Genomic DNA, 16,300 nt, shown 5'->3' with positions numbered 1-16,300 from the left:
TTTAATCAGTGCGTGTGAAGGTGTTTCCTTGCAACTGAGGGTGAGTGTTTCAGAAATTTAAATTATATTTTTCATTATATCAGTTTGTTTGTGGCTAAAGTGTATAAAGTACTATACAAAACATGCATAAAAGTGACTAAAAGCATGTCAGAAGTTTAATGCATGGTTTTTATCTCTTTTAAAACAGTTGCACTTCTTAAATTTAGCATTTGTTTTATGTACCCCTAGAGGTTACACTCGGGACACAAAATTTTACTACTTACCTTTAGTTAGGTAATTTGCCCTTTTATAAGCAAAAACCTAAATCCTTTGCTATGAAAATATGTTTTCAAGGTAAACATTTATATTTTGCTACTTATTGCTTAGTTTTTAATTGTTTGTAACACGTTTATTGTAGATATTAACATTTTATCTTTATATACTGGTATACTTTTCTCCATTGCAGCAAGACAAAATTGAGATGGAACAATTCATGACAACTTCAATTTCTGATTATGTTGAAGCTATGCGGTTAGATGGAACTTACGCAGACCATGTATGCCTTCAAGCCATGTGTGATATGCTAAACATCAACATCCACATAGTACATGCCACAAATTGTGATGTAATTTTGAAACCAAGAGTCCCCTCAATGATCCAAGTTGTTCTTGGATACCTTTCAGACATACAACACTATGTCAGTCTAGAGTCTTCTATGAGGTATATTAAAATATCATGTCTATCTTCTGTAGCTTTAAAATTGCTTTTGAAAAATAGTATTTCTTATCACTTATAATATCTTGTACAAAGTCCTAAAAGTGAAAAAAAATGCAAACAGTACTTCTTAAATCTTGGTCAATATTTAAATCATTTAAAACTCTGTGTCTTATGTAATTTTCAGAATTGGAGTAGATGACTTTGTAGCTGTCTTATTGAAGCAACGGAAGAAAAAAAAGATTTATACAGGAAAGGTATGTGATATGGGATAAATCTACACTTAATTAACAGAAATACTATTTCAGAATAACATTTTATTATCAATAAGTATTCATATATACAGGGATTTCTAGCGATATATATTTGTTGATTATTGAAGCAAGATTCTATTTTGCATTCCAAAATTTGTTGCTCAGTTCAAAACCACTTATAAGTACACTATGCATATTGCTACTTGCAGATTCTTCAATTAGACAATGAAGAAGTTAAAGTGAGATATTTACAGTCAAGTCGACCTGAAGGAATTTACACATGGCCAGCTAGAGATGACATTTCATGGCAACCTCGGACTGATGTCATACAAAAGTTGCAACCACCACAATTAGTTCCTGGAAGGGGTCTTAAGTTGAAATTTAACTTGAATGAAATCAGATTGTGTCAGGAAAAAACATTTGAACTAGTGATTACAGACTAAGACTTGTTGATTTTTATCTGTCAAAATTATATAACTTAAATATGTGTCCCAAGTGAAACCACATTGTACAATCTGTTGTCAGAAAAGATTTCATTAATGCTTTCCATTTCAGTATGTAAATATAGATTTAATATGTTTAAGATCACTGTTTTTAAGAGTAAACAGTTATGTTCAAATTCATACATCTGATTTAATCACATTTTTGATTGATTTTAATCATGAAAATATCAGACCAGTAACAAGTATGACACAAATACTATAATATAAACTATTCAATGTAAAATTCAGATACTAAAGTGATAAAATATTTATCTAGATACTGAAATGTAAGTTTAAAACATCCTTATTAAATATTTCTGGACATTTTAAAGCCTGATACAAAGTTTATGCAATGTGTCCCAAGTGTAACCTTCAACCATGTTTTGTTTTTTAGTTACCAAAACTATCAAAACTTTCATACATGTGGGTTAAATAGCCATAAATGTGTTCTAGTTAGATAACATGAGCAAAATAGCTCCAAAGTTTCTAACCTTTGTTGTGTTTTCTTATTTTTTAACAAGTTATTATCATTTATCATTTGCTCGTTTAAAAAACGAAAGGAAGTTTTCATTCTATTTTAATATTTTCTAACTAGACCTGATTGTTAAAGAACAATGACTTTATACTAGTTGGATTTACCTGTTTTTTGAACTTAATTTTCAATTCAATTTCACTTTAAAATCATCATAGAGAGAAGACTCTATTTTGTCCCAAGTGTAACCAACAATGCCAATTTTGACATGTTTTTTAAACACTTCTTAAATTCAAAGTAAGAGTTTCAAATCTTTGATACTTAAAATATGCATTTACAAAGGCCTAAAGTTTATGATTTTGAAGGAAATACAGAAGTAACTTAAAGAAATTTCTTGTAACAGAAACTCTCAGTGGTATCCTTAAAAATGTTTGCTTTAAAAAGTCACAAAATATGAAATTTTGGGTAAAATTCTGGCTTGAATGTGATCTTTTTTGTAAAATTTCTTAACTTCAATGGTTTACTTTCAATTTCTGAGTAAATAATTTAAGGTTTGAATGTAAACAATGTTGTAAATGACTTTTGAATTGTTTATGTATTTTATCAAAAACAACAAAATAAATTTCAAATGAACTGAAATGTTAAAATGTTCCTTTTCACTGACAACATTGACACATGTTATTTTGAAAACTTCAGTTTATCTATTATCATATTTGAAAAAAATAAATTGACTAAATTGATATTGAAATTTGACCCCCTATGTCACACTTTTGCTTCATTTTTTTGGAACCACCCTTAGTCTCTTTACAGTCTGTCACTACCTTCACTTTAGCTTCACCCAATGCTTCACCTCTGCTGATGACATAAGCCTAAACGACGTTATTTATCGCTATTTTTTTTAATCATCTTAACCCCAAAGGGATAAAAAAAATGTATTTATAGGTTACGTAAAAGTAAAAGATTCTGTGAACTGTTTTACCTGAGACATGTTCAGTCTGACAGATGACCTGGTTAAACTGTTTCCGTATGAGGACGGCCCAGGATGCAGATTATTCCAGATGAAAATTGCGCAAGTAATGACAAAAAACTTTAATTTATATTGTAACTGTAATTAACCTGTAAGTGAAAGGATTGTCTATTCAGTGATAGGGATGGTATTGTGGCTGATTTCTGCCATCTCGCACTGACGAACACCTCGGGATTCTGCAGACTTCATAACACACTCAAAAACATGCTTTATCTTTAAATTGGTCTGTCTTGTCAGCGCCAGCAACTTTGTAGGGACTGAAATTTGAAAGTAGTTTCTCGGTCCTAGAAGCCATGTCTGCCATCTTACTTTCAAGAATGTTCCTGGGTAGTAGTTGCCCGGTTGTCATGGTTTAAATTTTTATTGAAGACTACTTGAAACCCTCCGTTAAAAATGGATTCTTTAGTAGAAAAGTCTTGGTGGATCATGTTTTTTTTTTTTTGGAGAGGTGCAACCAAGCTTGAGTCCTGATTTGAGTGCTTTAGAGGTGTGAACAGTTCCGATCAAATATGATTGGGGAAACCTGTTTTTATGGGGATGTGGTTTACAAACTTCATAAGATTTTGGGTCATGGCAATTTTTCAATTGTATTTATAAAGTTATTAAACGTTTTATTAAAAGAAGTTATGCTCAAGCTGTTTTGATACGCACTGCTTGTGTGCTGTTCAACCCTTTTACAGTTGGACGCTACGCTTTTCTCTTTGATTGTGTCTTACGGAACAGGTGGAGGACTCTATGATAGGTATTTCTTAAATCCCACCAGGACTGTCAGATCTATTTTGATTTGTCTTCTGGCCTGTTTCGTCGAGCCCTTAAGGGTGTTTCCCTTGTTGCTCTGTCTTCTGCAAAGGCATTGAGTACATGCGTTTTAGGTTCTTAAGAATTGCATTTATATAAATATACATGAGCATTTTTGTGTTTTACCTTACATGCCTTCAGTTGCCTTTGCGTAAGTTAGGGTTTCACCTGGCAGGGATAATTTTTATTTACACTGGCCTTGTAACTTTGGGACATGGTGTGGGTAAGAGTGAGGTTAGGTGCACCATTAACCGGTTTAAGCTCCCCAGTGGTGGTTTTGCCATTGACCGTTCTGATGCGATGCCCCACTGTGTTCCTTTATTTGTTCGTTTTGTTATCGTGTGTTTGCTTTGTGTGAGTGTGTGTGTTGGTCGTGTGCACGTCCGCGTGCTGGGTTTACGTTTGGAGAGGCTGCGTTTTGAGAACGTGGCTTTCCCTGTTGGATATTTATCCTTGTTTTTATTGTGTTTGGAGTTCATCAAAGTTACGTTAAGAATATTTTTTGAGGTAGGATGTCATACAGAAAAGTTAAATTGGAATGTAAATCATCCTGTAACTACTTATTAGGTCATCTCTGTGATTGTCCTATTATACAAATAATTTACTAATATATCAATTATCTCTAGACAGCCCCAACACGCTTGTTTGATGAAGGTGTCAGATTGTGTGTTTTCTACAGATATATGCTCCTGTCAAATTCAGATTTAAAGGAAATTTGATGATCATAAGCAAATACGCACATTGACACGATGGAATTGCCGTTTCAAAAGATAGCGGGTCCCTCATGAAACTGCTCCCTTATGAAATCAGCACTGGCTACATTAATGTTTACACCATAATTCCAGTACAAGTCTTTTGTTTCTATCCTATTTTTAACCCTACTAACGTAGTTTATGTTGTTCTTGAAGATCATCATCATCATCATTTATAATAATGACAAATGTTCAATATTGATACATTACGGCCATGCGTGGGGGTTAGAGATATATATTGCAGTTAAGGAATTTAAGATTTAAGGTGTAAGGTTTTAAGGTGTAAGGTTTTTGCACCTTTTTTATCACAACTGCTAGGAAGCACTAGGTGGATTAAGTAGCTAGAAAACCTGACAGTATTTTACTTTCTCTAACCCCCACGCATGACCATAATGTATCAATATCGAACGTTTGTCGTTATTATAAATGATGATGATGATGATGATGATGATGGTCTGCTTCAAGAACAACTTGTTTCGACCATCTTTTCTTAATAACATATACAGTAACGTTTTACCGTACATTATGCCCTTTTCTCGTTATTCCGAGCCCCTAAACCAGCATTTCAGTGCTGGTCAGTAACAGTTTTAAGTTTCAAAAGAGTTTCTGCAATAGTTTGATATTCCATCATCTAAACTTAAAAAATCCCCATGAAGAAAAAATATAAGGATTGTTGTAAATGAATAATCCACGCTTTCACAGGAGGACCCTAACTCTCTGAAACAGTCAGATTCTTTCTTGTTGAACCGAGACTTGCGATCATTTGTACTAGCTCTGAAAAAAACAAGGCTTTTTTTGAAAAAGTTCTTTTTTAAAATTAAGAACAGATATATTATTGTGTTTGCGGACAAAAAAGTTTTATAATAAGTGGTTTCTGTTTTCTGTAAGAAGGTTATATATTACCCCAGTGATTTTAGATAAGCAAATTTGGTGCCAAAATTTTCTTTTGTGTATATTTCTATTTTAATGCAAGTAATACTATTTTCTTTTTATTTTTGTTTAACTGTCATTTGATTTACCACAACACAACATAAAATTAGAAACAGGAAACAGGAATTACGAGAAAGAGGCATACTAATTATCTAGTGCGATTATTAAACAGCAATATCTTAAGTAGGGTTTTAAAGCCACAATCAGCAATATTGGGGGCCTAAGATAATAAAAGATGTTTAAATGTAACAAATATGGCCTGTTTTATCCAAACAGGCCAATAATGAAAAGAAATATTACAATCTCCTTTGCTGATTTTGAGGTCCAGCTTATTGGGAATAATGAAAATTTCTCAACACTAGAAAACAAAACCCAACAACATATAAATATGTAATTGTTATAAATAAATGTTACTAATTCCTAATTATTTATTAATTTATTTATTTAGAAACCGTGTTGGGAGATAACGCAGGTCAGACCATGACAGTTACATACACGATAAATGCCTCAAATCTTCTTATTTTTCAACGCAAGTCGTGTAACTAATAGTCAAGAGAGTCTGAGTCAACGTACAGAAAAAGGTACGTGACGGGACAGTATATAACGAGCTTTGTTTACAGGAAGTAGGAAGAAAATTTATTGCGACAGAAATTTTTGATACAAAATGAAATATTTTGTCTTAATTACGATTATTTGTGTCGTTGTAAATGGTGTTTTAGCAGCTTCAACAACTAAAGCACCAAGTGTCACCACAGATAATCCGGTCACAACGAAGAAATCGACACAAAATCCAACAACCAAACCACCCCCCGTTACCACAGGTAAAGATTATTTCCCGTTGATACGCCTTCCTTGTAAAATTGTACGTAACTTAATGTATTTTGTATGTATTTTGTTATTGTCACCCAAAAATAAATACCTTTCTAGATGAGTGAATGAACATCCCTGTTCTGTTTTGTACACTTGGCAGTATGTAGAAACGAGTGTGTACTCCATGTCATGTAGTTAGTCATCAGGTCGGAGACTTCTCCTTGTTGAGAGACATTCTCTCAATCTAAACATTATCTCTCCTTTGAAAGACAAAATGTCTTTTGATCGAAAGACTGTATTTAGCTTATGTGTTGAAAAAACATGAAATTATTATTAAATTTAAAATAAACATTTCATTACAGATGCATTAATTATTTATTCATTTAAACAACTTATTTCAAGTAAACTTCACAAGAAACACATTTTCATAGAAGTTTATGCTTAAACAGATTTCCCAAAAAGTTTTTATTTTGAAAAATTTGATAAAAGAAAGATAATTTTCTATCTTTAAATTAAATTTGCACATTCTAAAAAGAGAGTTTTAAATATTCTTTCATTGATTTTCATTGCTTAAGCTAATTTGAGTCTTTCTATCTGAAGACATTTTGTCTTTCGATTGAGGGACAATGTTTAGATCAAGAGAATGTCTCTCAATCCAGGTGAAGTCTTCGACCTGGTCATAGGAATTCTCGAGAACAATTTGGATAGGTGATGATTATCTCAACAACCAATTATTATACTTTCATTTTTATAATTTAGCCGCTCAGAGTGCCCAATTAAAAAGATGTGAAATGTTAAGATTATCGAAATTAGGCCATAAACATGGTGACCAAGTTTGCTGATCATAGGGTAGAAACTGCACAAGTAAGAAAGTGGACAAACTTTATGACCAGTACAGATGTTCCCATGATATGTACTTTTTCATGGCAGTATAAAAATCAAAATCTTTAAAATGGGTCAAACCAGAATCCCAAATTATTTATGCTACAGAACACATTGTGCTGAAACACTCAAATGCTGGTGAAATGGATTTCAGTACCTGCTCAGTTCGGTTACTAGAGATTGGGTAGTGAATATAGTTTGATGTTACTGATAATTTAATATTGTATATATATAGTATTTGCAGAGAAGATACTACAATAAATTAAATTATCTTTTGAGTGCATATGACAATATTTTTCAAAGGCATAAGAGAGTTATAATAATTTAACACTTCTTTTTCAGCTCCAACAAATAAACCTGTAACAACTCCCAAGCTGTCACCTAAAGAACGTAAGTAATAATTTAACCGATTACTTGTTGAAATAGCTCATCCGCTTTGCTTTATAGAGAGGGCGCAGATCTGTGGAATGTGGGGCTGTGAGTTTGATCCCGTGGCAAGGCTTATGTTCTCAATGACTATTTGTTAATAGACATTGTGTCAGCAATCTTTTTGGCCCCCACCTCCGAATCATGTGGAGAAGTTGGCATTTACTTGCAAAGAACAAGTTAGTACTGGTACTGGTTCACTGTAAGTCATAACATGACTGAAATACTGTTGAAAATGGCACTAAACCCAAACAAACAATCTTGTTGCAGTAGTAGAAAGTATATCTTAGCTGCAAGGATCATGTTCATCCTGATTGGCTGACAAACATGTTGATATCATATAGTACATTACTGTAGGTAAAATATGTGTTTTGTGCACGATTCACCAGTATGTACCATTTACTCCACATCTATAACAAGGTTTCTTTATAAAAAGAAAACTGTGTTGTACCGAAACCTTACACAGAAGTCAAAAATTATATATTCTGGAATACGTGTATAGGTCCTGCATAAGATTAGAACCAGTCATTTCATTTTAACCAGCGTTGTCTTTTGTTTACTTTTAGGTGACCTTGCTGATATTCTTTATACCAAATACTGAGTGATAATTATTTCCTGTATAAGCTTCTAGTTAAAAAATCATGTGTTTTTTTCATTGTGAATGTCACTAAATGTGCCAGGAACACACAAACCATTGACTCTTATATATATGAATGTCTTGGTTTTAAACCGACAGAAGTTTATTCATTACTTAACCCTAATCATGCTGGACAGGATTGATTCTACCTTTGCGACCAGTGTAGACCATGATCAGACTGCACATTCTGATCAAGATCTGCACTGTTTGCTATTCAGTCAGTACCTTTTTTGGTAAGCACCCCTTTTAACGGTTAATGGCCCTGACCAGATTGAAAGATAGACAAGTTTATTATAGAAATTTAGCAGGGTAAGGGTTAGTTATTGCTAACATTTTTGTTACAGAGTGTGAGAATGCAAATGCCAGCTGTGATGTTTGTGTAAAGGTGGGATCTGTACAGGTAAGTCTGCTGTAAACTCCCCTTCTGTTCAAGGTAAAGGTCTGATAAGTATTTCAAATTTCCTGCTATACGGGAATGAAAAAAATCGGGTAAAGGTCTTCTGAGTGTTTCATCTTACTTGATATACAAATACAATTACTAGCCTTCAACACGGAGATTGCATGTTTAAATCTTAAAAGAAAAGTTTAACTTTAACCAAAATGATTGACGTAGGAATGAGTATTCTCATGCAGATGAGGAAGCAGTCATAGGATGTAGTTAACATGAAAATTTCATTGGTTGCTTATTCTTGATAAGATCCTACATTTCATTAAAATTAATTAAGCATTGTTTGAATTAATTTCTGTTCTGTTTCAGTGTGTCTGGTGTGCTTCATCAAAGAAATGTATGTTGAAAGAACATGTGATCCCAACATCTGAGTGTGGTCTTGCTGATGCGAAATGGGCGGTATGCTGGGGTAAGTGATTTGATAATGTGTTCTGCCTCTGAGTTTTAACACATGAAAGAGCCAAGAAGTTGACTTGGTAAATCTTAAATACTGCCAGTTATTGTTCGTTGGCTCAGAAGTTTCTTTATTTTCTGATCAGAAAATGATTCAAGGTGACATTTCATAGAAGGTAATAAGGGAACAGATATCCATTGAATTATGTTATTTTAAGAGTAGAGACCTACATTACCTGAAATACTGTTCAAAGAACTTATTTCAGCACAGTTGTATCTCTCATCAGACGCATCAGCATAGTAATAAATAAAGAGTGGTTGGGAAGATAATGTGTATTTCTAACTTCATGCTTTAACTTTTAAAAAAATGCCCTTTGGAATTTTCATATTATGTGCAGGTGCCCTTTGGCAGCTTTTCTGCAAACTTTTGCATGCCTAGGATGGTCATTCTCAAGAATTTGTAGTCAGGTTTGAAGAAATTTCTGCTAATTTTTGCAACAATCTGTGATAATTGTCAGTTGATTTTGCTCTACTAGACAGTTTGCATAAATGCTCCCCATGTGACCAATTCACGGTAAGTATTATCTTTGACGTGTTAATGTAAAGGGATACATGCAAATAAGGTTAAAAACACTTCCACTGGTGATGTGTATATTTTGTGATAGTAAAGAGGTCACAGTGGCTGTATTTTATATGTTTTGTCTGCAATATGAAAACAGAAAGGAAACAGTGTCCCCTTGTTGACAAAAAAGTGGTTCTGTTGATAATAAAATGTAATTGGAATGTATGTCTAGATTTTATTTTGCAGCATCTGTAATCGCTAAAGAATGACATTGGCACTTAGGCGATTGTAACAAATGAATGAGCAGTTACTAGCATATGTTCAACCTCTCCAAAATCTTTATAGAGCTACTCAGACTGTTTCTGATGTGCTTGTTAATTTTTTCAAGTGCCCATTTTAGTTGAAAATCCCCCATGGATTTGATCCGTCAAGAGGTATTTTGCCAATTATCAAAAATTCTTCCCAGTCGCTTTTTAATATTCAAACACAATCCAGACATACCTTTTTTATAAAGGCCTAAGTTTCGTTACATGCCTCATTCTTTATAAAGTAAAAATCATACCGTGTGATTTAATTTAGATTGCAAAAAATTTGAATGTTTTAACTTATAACTATTATGAGCATCTTGATATTTTCCAGTGAATTATGAAGCACTGATAATAGCATGCAGTGTGATTGGTGGTCTCCTCATTCTGGCACTGACTGTGTGCATCTGTTGTTGTTGTTGCTGCAAGGGTAACAAGAGTGCCAAGTAAGTACATGTATAGAAAAAAACACTACCCTACCATCATAAAACTTAACTCGGCATCCCATTAAATAATATGAAATCCGTTATTGTAGTGGGCATGAGATATTGTGGTTTTGCCCAAGACAGCCCTTTTGTGCAGACAAATATGTGAAGATAAAATGAAAGGAAACTTTCCTTGTTGACAAATTTGTAAAGATAAAATGAAATTGTTGACAAATTTGTGAAGATAAAATGAAAGGGAACTTTCCATGTTGACAAATTTGTGAAGATAAAATGAAATTGTTGACAAATTTGTGAAGATAGATTTATTTAGATTTAATTCCATGGATTGACATAACCACAAAATCCACAAAAAAATGATTCCTCAATGAGTGTTCACTGTATTTTGCTAGAAGTTGATTAAAAGTCTTCTGAGACATGAACTTATTGTACCAATATTAACCTACTGTTACTGCTGTAAGCACCAATAACACAAAATTAGGTTCTGAGAAATCATTTAATTTTGTGGACCATATTATTTGTAGTAGCACTTGACAGTTGAAAGTGTTATTCTAATAATAACAGTTTCTTTAACATATCTAGATAGTTGAATTAGTTTGACTTTGTTTTTTTGAATTTAGAAGTCATAAAAGTTGACCCAAATATAATATATTCATTGTTAAATTTGTGTTTGTTTGAAAACACGTTCATTTTCGTCAAGTTTTGTTTCTTTTCTTATTTGAAACAAGCATAATTACAGCTACAGTGACACAATCATTGTCCAGAGTTAGTGTTGCTAGTATCTGACACTGACAGTTAAATGTCTTTTACAAATTTTTAATGCATACTTAAACAGATGCATGATCTACAGAATGGTAAGGTTTGAATGTTTGCAGCGATAACAAGATTTTAAAGTTTAAAAATAAATATTGGTATATTTGTGCTTTATTTTCACAGGACAGTCTATAAAAGAAATTTAATTGTAGCAGTGTCTATAAAAAACATTTACCTGTAAGCTGTTGTCATTAACCCTTACCATGCTGGAGGATTTATTCTGCCTTTGCGACCAGTGTAGATCATGATCAGCATGCACATCCGTGCAGTCTGATCATGATCTGCACTGTTCGCTAATTAGCCAGTATCTTTTTTGGTAAGCACCCTTTTTATCAGTTAATGGTACTGTCCAAATTGAAAGATGGACAAGTTCATTATAGAAATTTAGCATGGTAAGGGTAAACTTGCTTCTTGCAAAGGTATACAGATTTAGGGAAACAACAACACTTTCAAAACAAATCAAACTGTAAAGACTATTTTCAGTGCATATACAGTCAAACTTTGTTTGCTCGAACTGGATGGGACAGGCAAAATTAGAGTTAGGGGTAGTTTGAGAGTTGGAACCATATTCATGTAGGAATTTTGACGATGAGTTTGAGCGAAGAATGGTGTTCGAATTATCCGAGTTGGAGCAAACCAGGTTGGACTGTGTGTAATTTGTAATTTACTTCCCCTGTCTATGTTGCAGGTACGCTAAGGAAGATGCCAAGTATGACAGAAAGAGGGCTGAAATGAAGGCAGGACAGGCTGAGAGGTATATACTGTTGATCTGTTTTACCATTTAGCTGTGCTATTGAAATAGATTTTGGAAGTTACTTCCTAAAGTTAATACTATTACCGTGACAATTTGATTTGATATGTTAACCAGCAACATGTAACTAAGAAAGAAAGAATGTTTAAACGTGTCTTAGCGACTGCCTGTATAAAGCAGCCAATGGCCTTGGGCAGCCAGTCATCTAACTTCCTAAATTGACAAACTGTTCTATATTCAACATGTTATAGGCAGCCACCTCCGTTAAGCAGCTGTGTTGTCAGTGAGAAAGAAAGAAAGAATGTTTAAACATGTCTTAGCGACTGCCTGTATAAAGCAGCCAATGGCCTTGGGCAGCCAGTCATCTAACTTCCTAAATTGACAAACTGTTCTATATTCAACCTGTTATAGGCAGCCACCTCCGTTAAGCAGCTGTGTTGTCAGTGAGAAAGAAAGAAAGAATGTTTAAACGTGTCTTAGCGACTGCCTGTATAAAGCAGCCAATGGCCTTGGGCAGCCAGTCATCTAACTTCCTAAATTGACAAACTGTTCTATATTCAACCTGTTATAGGCAGCCACCTCCGTTAAGCAGCTGTGTTGTCAGTGAGACAGAAAGAAAGATGTTTAAACTTGTCTTAGCAGCCACTTGCCCTAGGCAGTCAGTCAGTTAACTTCCTTAATTGAAACATTGTTCTATGTAGCCACCTACCTTAACCCTTATCATGCTGGACACGATTGATTCTGCCTCTGCGACCAGTGTAGATCATGATCAGTCTGCACATCCATGCAGGTACCTTGCTGCAGATATAACTTAAGTAAAAAAACACATTTCTTCGTCCTGGTTTAGGATACATTGTACATTGAAATAAATGTGTAAGAAAAATGTTTTCCAGTTAAATCCAGAAGAATGTTTAATTTTATTCACAAGTATCTCATATAATAGAAGAAGACCTGTAATGAAAATTGGAATTTTCCTTTCAGTTATTGTATTCTCATCATCCTATTTTGACACTCTCGGGTCTTTATAAAAAAGCAACTTTTTGCTTGTCAAAATAGCATACAATAATACTTTATCACACAGAAATTGATGGTTGTCTGTTGGTCTGTTAATTTAATCAGAGATTGCAGAACTTAGGCCAGTTTGATTGTTAGTGCTGAAGTTGCTTTGTTGAAGTTCTAACTTTGCTAAAATCAGCGGTGGCTGACTTAATTGTCAAAAGGCAGTATACCTTCTTATGTGAGAACATTGGAACAAGAAAAAACATTTGATTATTTATAAGATTATGTAACACAAGCTGTTTTGTTGTTTTTATAGGAGGGCAGAAAGAAAGGAAAAGACTGATGAAATCAGGAGAAAATATGGTGGGTAATATTTGTAACATTCTTGTACATGTAGGTCTATAGTTTCAAATTCCAATTTCGCAAAGGACAAGAATTTTTGGTACATTTGTGTAATCTGCCATTTTACTAATTCAATAAATTAATTTGTAAAGAAACAGTTATTGTGCATGGTTACTTGTGGCCTGAAGAAGTATGAAGTCATTCCTTATTTTAAAATATACATGACATTTTGTATAAATGGCTGGTCCATAGTTTGTGCTAATTGGCTCGTCTTTACTCGGTATATGTTTTTTTTGGACCTAAGGCAGTAGCTCTGACCATTGACCAGCAAGCTTAAAGTAATGTATATATAAGTGAATAGTTTATTTAGTAAGTGAATATTATCAGGATTTCAGAAACCTGCAAATTTATTGGTGGCCCTAATAATTTTGGTTTGTTTTACAATACTTGCCTAGAGCTTGTATACTACAGGCGGATGGAAGGAGTTACATATTACAGGGTTTCTTAATTTTAGCATCTTCTGATAAATATTGTTCTGTAAAATAGCAATACTAATTTTTTATGCCCCCAAAGGTGGGCATATTAAAATCCGTGCGTGTGCATGTGTCCATGTAAATTCTTGTCTGTGCTGTAACTTTGCCATCCATAAAGGGATTTTGAAATAACATGGCATAAATGTTAACCATAATGAGACGAAGTGTCATGCACAAGACCCAGACCCCTTGCTCCAAGGTCAATGTCACACATAGAGGTCAAAGGTTAACAGGGTTTGTTTCGTGTCCAGTCAATAACTCTGCCATCCATGAATGGATTTTGAAATAACTTGACATAAATGTTTACCATAATGAGTTGATGTGTCATGCACAAGACCCAGACCCCTAGCTCCACGGTCAAGGTCACATTTAGAAGTCAAAGGTTAACAGGTGTCCGGTTCATTACTCTGCCATTCATCAAGGGATTTTGAATTTACTTGGCATAAATGTTCCACCTAATGAGACAATTTGTCATGTGAGAGATCCAGACCCCTAGCTCTAAGGTCAAGGTCACACATAGAGGTTAAAGGTTAACACGGTCTGTTTCTTGTCCGGTCCATAACTCTGCCGTCGATGAAGGAATTTTAAAATTACTTGGCATAAATATTCCCTATAATGAGATGATAACCACTAGCTCCAAGGTCAAGGTCACAATTAGAAGTCAAAGGTTAACATGGTCTTTTTCTAGTCTGGTCCATACTGCCTTTTATCAAGGGATTTGAAAATAATTTGACACAAATGTTAACCATTTTGAGAAGGTATATCATGCTTATGACCCGGGTCTCTCAGGTCAAGGTCACAAAATGATTCATACCTAACCTATTTGGGCATATTTTGTGCAGACAACTGTAGCATTCTTGGGCATGCTTCAGGGGCATTTGTCATCAATAGTGACAGCTCTTGTTTCTCCTGGGATTTTATCTGGAGTTTAAAAGATGAAACGAGCTAAACTGGAAGTTTTCTCCCTTTATTTGATGAAACATGTCAATATCATAAAGAAAATATGTTAACGTATCAAATGCATTTAATTTCATAAAATCATTTAAAATCGATGAATAAACATCTTTTAAGGAGTAGTTTCAGAAAAAGAATTAAAACTGAGTAAATTTTACAGGTATGATACCCTGTTATGGGAAAATATTTCCAGTCTCAATCTTGCTAAAGTAAATGATGAAAGAAATGAGTCATTCTAGTGCATAGTGAGGTCTGCACAGCGACTGTGAGAATCATTCTAGTGCTTACAGGACTCTCCACAATTTACTTAAATAGTAAAATTATTCTAATTTGTATCTTTTTCTCTGATCACAATGTCTATCAAGTGTTTTCTTTATTGCATGAAGGATTACGAGGTAATATAGAGAAGATTTAATCTGTAGGGTTTGCATTTTGTTTTATTTCCGCCGCTTGTGTATACATTTTCAGTTGCTGTTAATGCACATAACGAGGGCTCGGGGCAAAACTGTTGTAACTGTATACTAATAAAAAATATTGTACAACAGTTTCGATTCAGTTAAGCCATATATATTTTTGTGATTTGTCAATATATTTAGTTACAATTTGCCAGCTTGTTTACATTATTTTTCCCACACCCACAGTAACATAAGAATTTTATTATTAGATGTTACAGGCTATTTCACGTGGATGTTTATAGTAACTGCTTGTCACCTTTTTTTTCTTTTTTTTTTATTATTTTTCTGCATTGTTGCATTGAGGGTGTTGTCATAAGATGTTTAAAGTCATTGAGACGTGAAATTAGTGAAAATAATATTCATCTTTAATTACTGCTATTCTGTCCTGTTTTATTAGCTCACCTGTCACATAGTGACAAGGTGAGCTTTTGTGATCATCCGTCGTCTGTGCGTGCGTGCGTGCGTGCGTCAACAATTTCTTGTCTGCACGATAGTGGTTTCATTTATGATTTTATTTTAACCAAACTTGCACACAACTTGTATCACCATAAGATCTCGGTTCCTTTCTTGAACTGGCCAGATCCCATTATGGGTTTCAGAGTTATGGCCCCTGAAAGGGCCAAAAATTAGCTATTTTGACCTTGTCTGCGCAATAGCAGCTTTATTTATGATTTGATTTTTACCAAACTGGCACACAACTTGTATCACCATAAGATCTTGGTTCCTTTCTTGAACTGGCTAGATTCCATTATGGGTTCCAGAGTTATGGCCCCTGAAAGGGCCAGAATTAGCTATTTTGACCTTGTCTGCACAATAGCAGCTTCATCTATGATTTTATTTTAACCAAACTTGCACACAACTTGTATCACCATAAGATCTTGGTTCCTTTCTTGAACTGGCCAGATTCCTTTATGGGTTCTAGAGTTATGGCCCCTGAAAGGGCCAAAATTAGCTATTTTGACCTTGTCTGCACAATAGCAGCTTCATTTATGATTTGAATTTAATCAAACTTGCACAAAACTTGTGTAACCATAAGATCTCAGTTCCTTTCTTGAACCAGCTAGATCCCATAATGGGTTCCAGAGTTATGGCCCCTGAAAGGGCCAAAATTAGCTATTTTGACCTTGTCTGCACAATAG

The 16,300-nt window shown here is 34.1% G+C and overlaps 1 protein-coding gene across 2 annotated transcripts in view; it reads left to right on the top strand.

Moving 5' to 3' along the window:
* The first annotated feature begins 6,003 nt into the window (after positions 1-6,003).
* Positions 6,004-16,300, top strand: part of LOC123532527 (pituitary tumor-transforming gene 1 protein-interacting protein-like) — an 18,599-nt gene continuing 8,302 nt past the window's right edge. Inside the window, exons 1-7 of one of the 2 annotated variants that reach the window (XM_045313985.2) lie at positions 6,004-6,229; positions 7,443-7,490; positions 8,508-8,563; positions 8,921-9,020; positions 10,206-10,317; positions 11,816-11,881; positions 13,194-13,240. In XM_045313985.2, coding sequence (XP_045169920.2) covers positions 6,073-6,229; positions 7,443-7,490; positions 8,508-8,563; positions 8,921-9,020; positions 10,206-10,317; positions 11,816-11,881; positions 13,194-13,240 — 586 coding nt within the window. In that variant the 5' untranslated portion in view covers positions 6,004-6,072. The remainder of the gene's footprint in view (positions 6,230-7,442; positions 7,491-8,507; positions 8,564-8,920; positions 9,021-10,205; positions 10,318-11,815; positions 11,882-13,193; positions 13,241-16,300) is intronic. The other variant, XM_045313984.2, reaches the window with a different exon arrangement.

Source organism: Mercenaria mercenaria, chromosome 11 (assembly GCF_021730395.1).
Source record: "Mercenaria mercenaria strain notata chromosome 11, MADL_Memer_1, whole genome shotgun sequence".
Classification (NCBI taxonomy): Eukaryota; Metazoa; Mollusca; class Bivalvia; order Venerida; family Veneridae; genus Mercenaria; species Mercenaria mercenaria.
The sequence above is the reverse complement of the archived record's forward strand: the minus strand, read 5'-3'. Positions and strand labels throughout refer to the sequence as shown.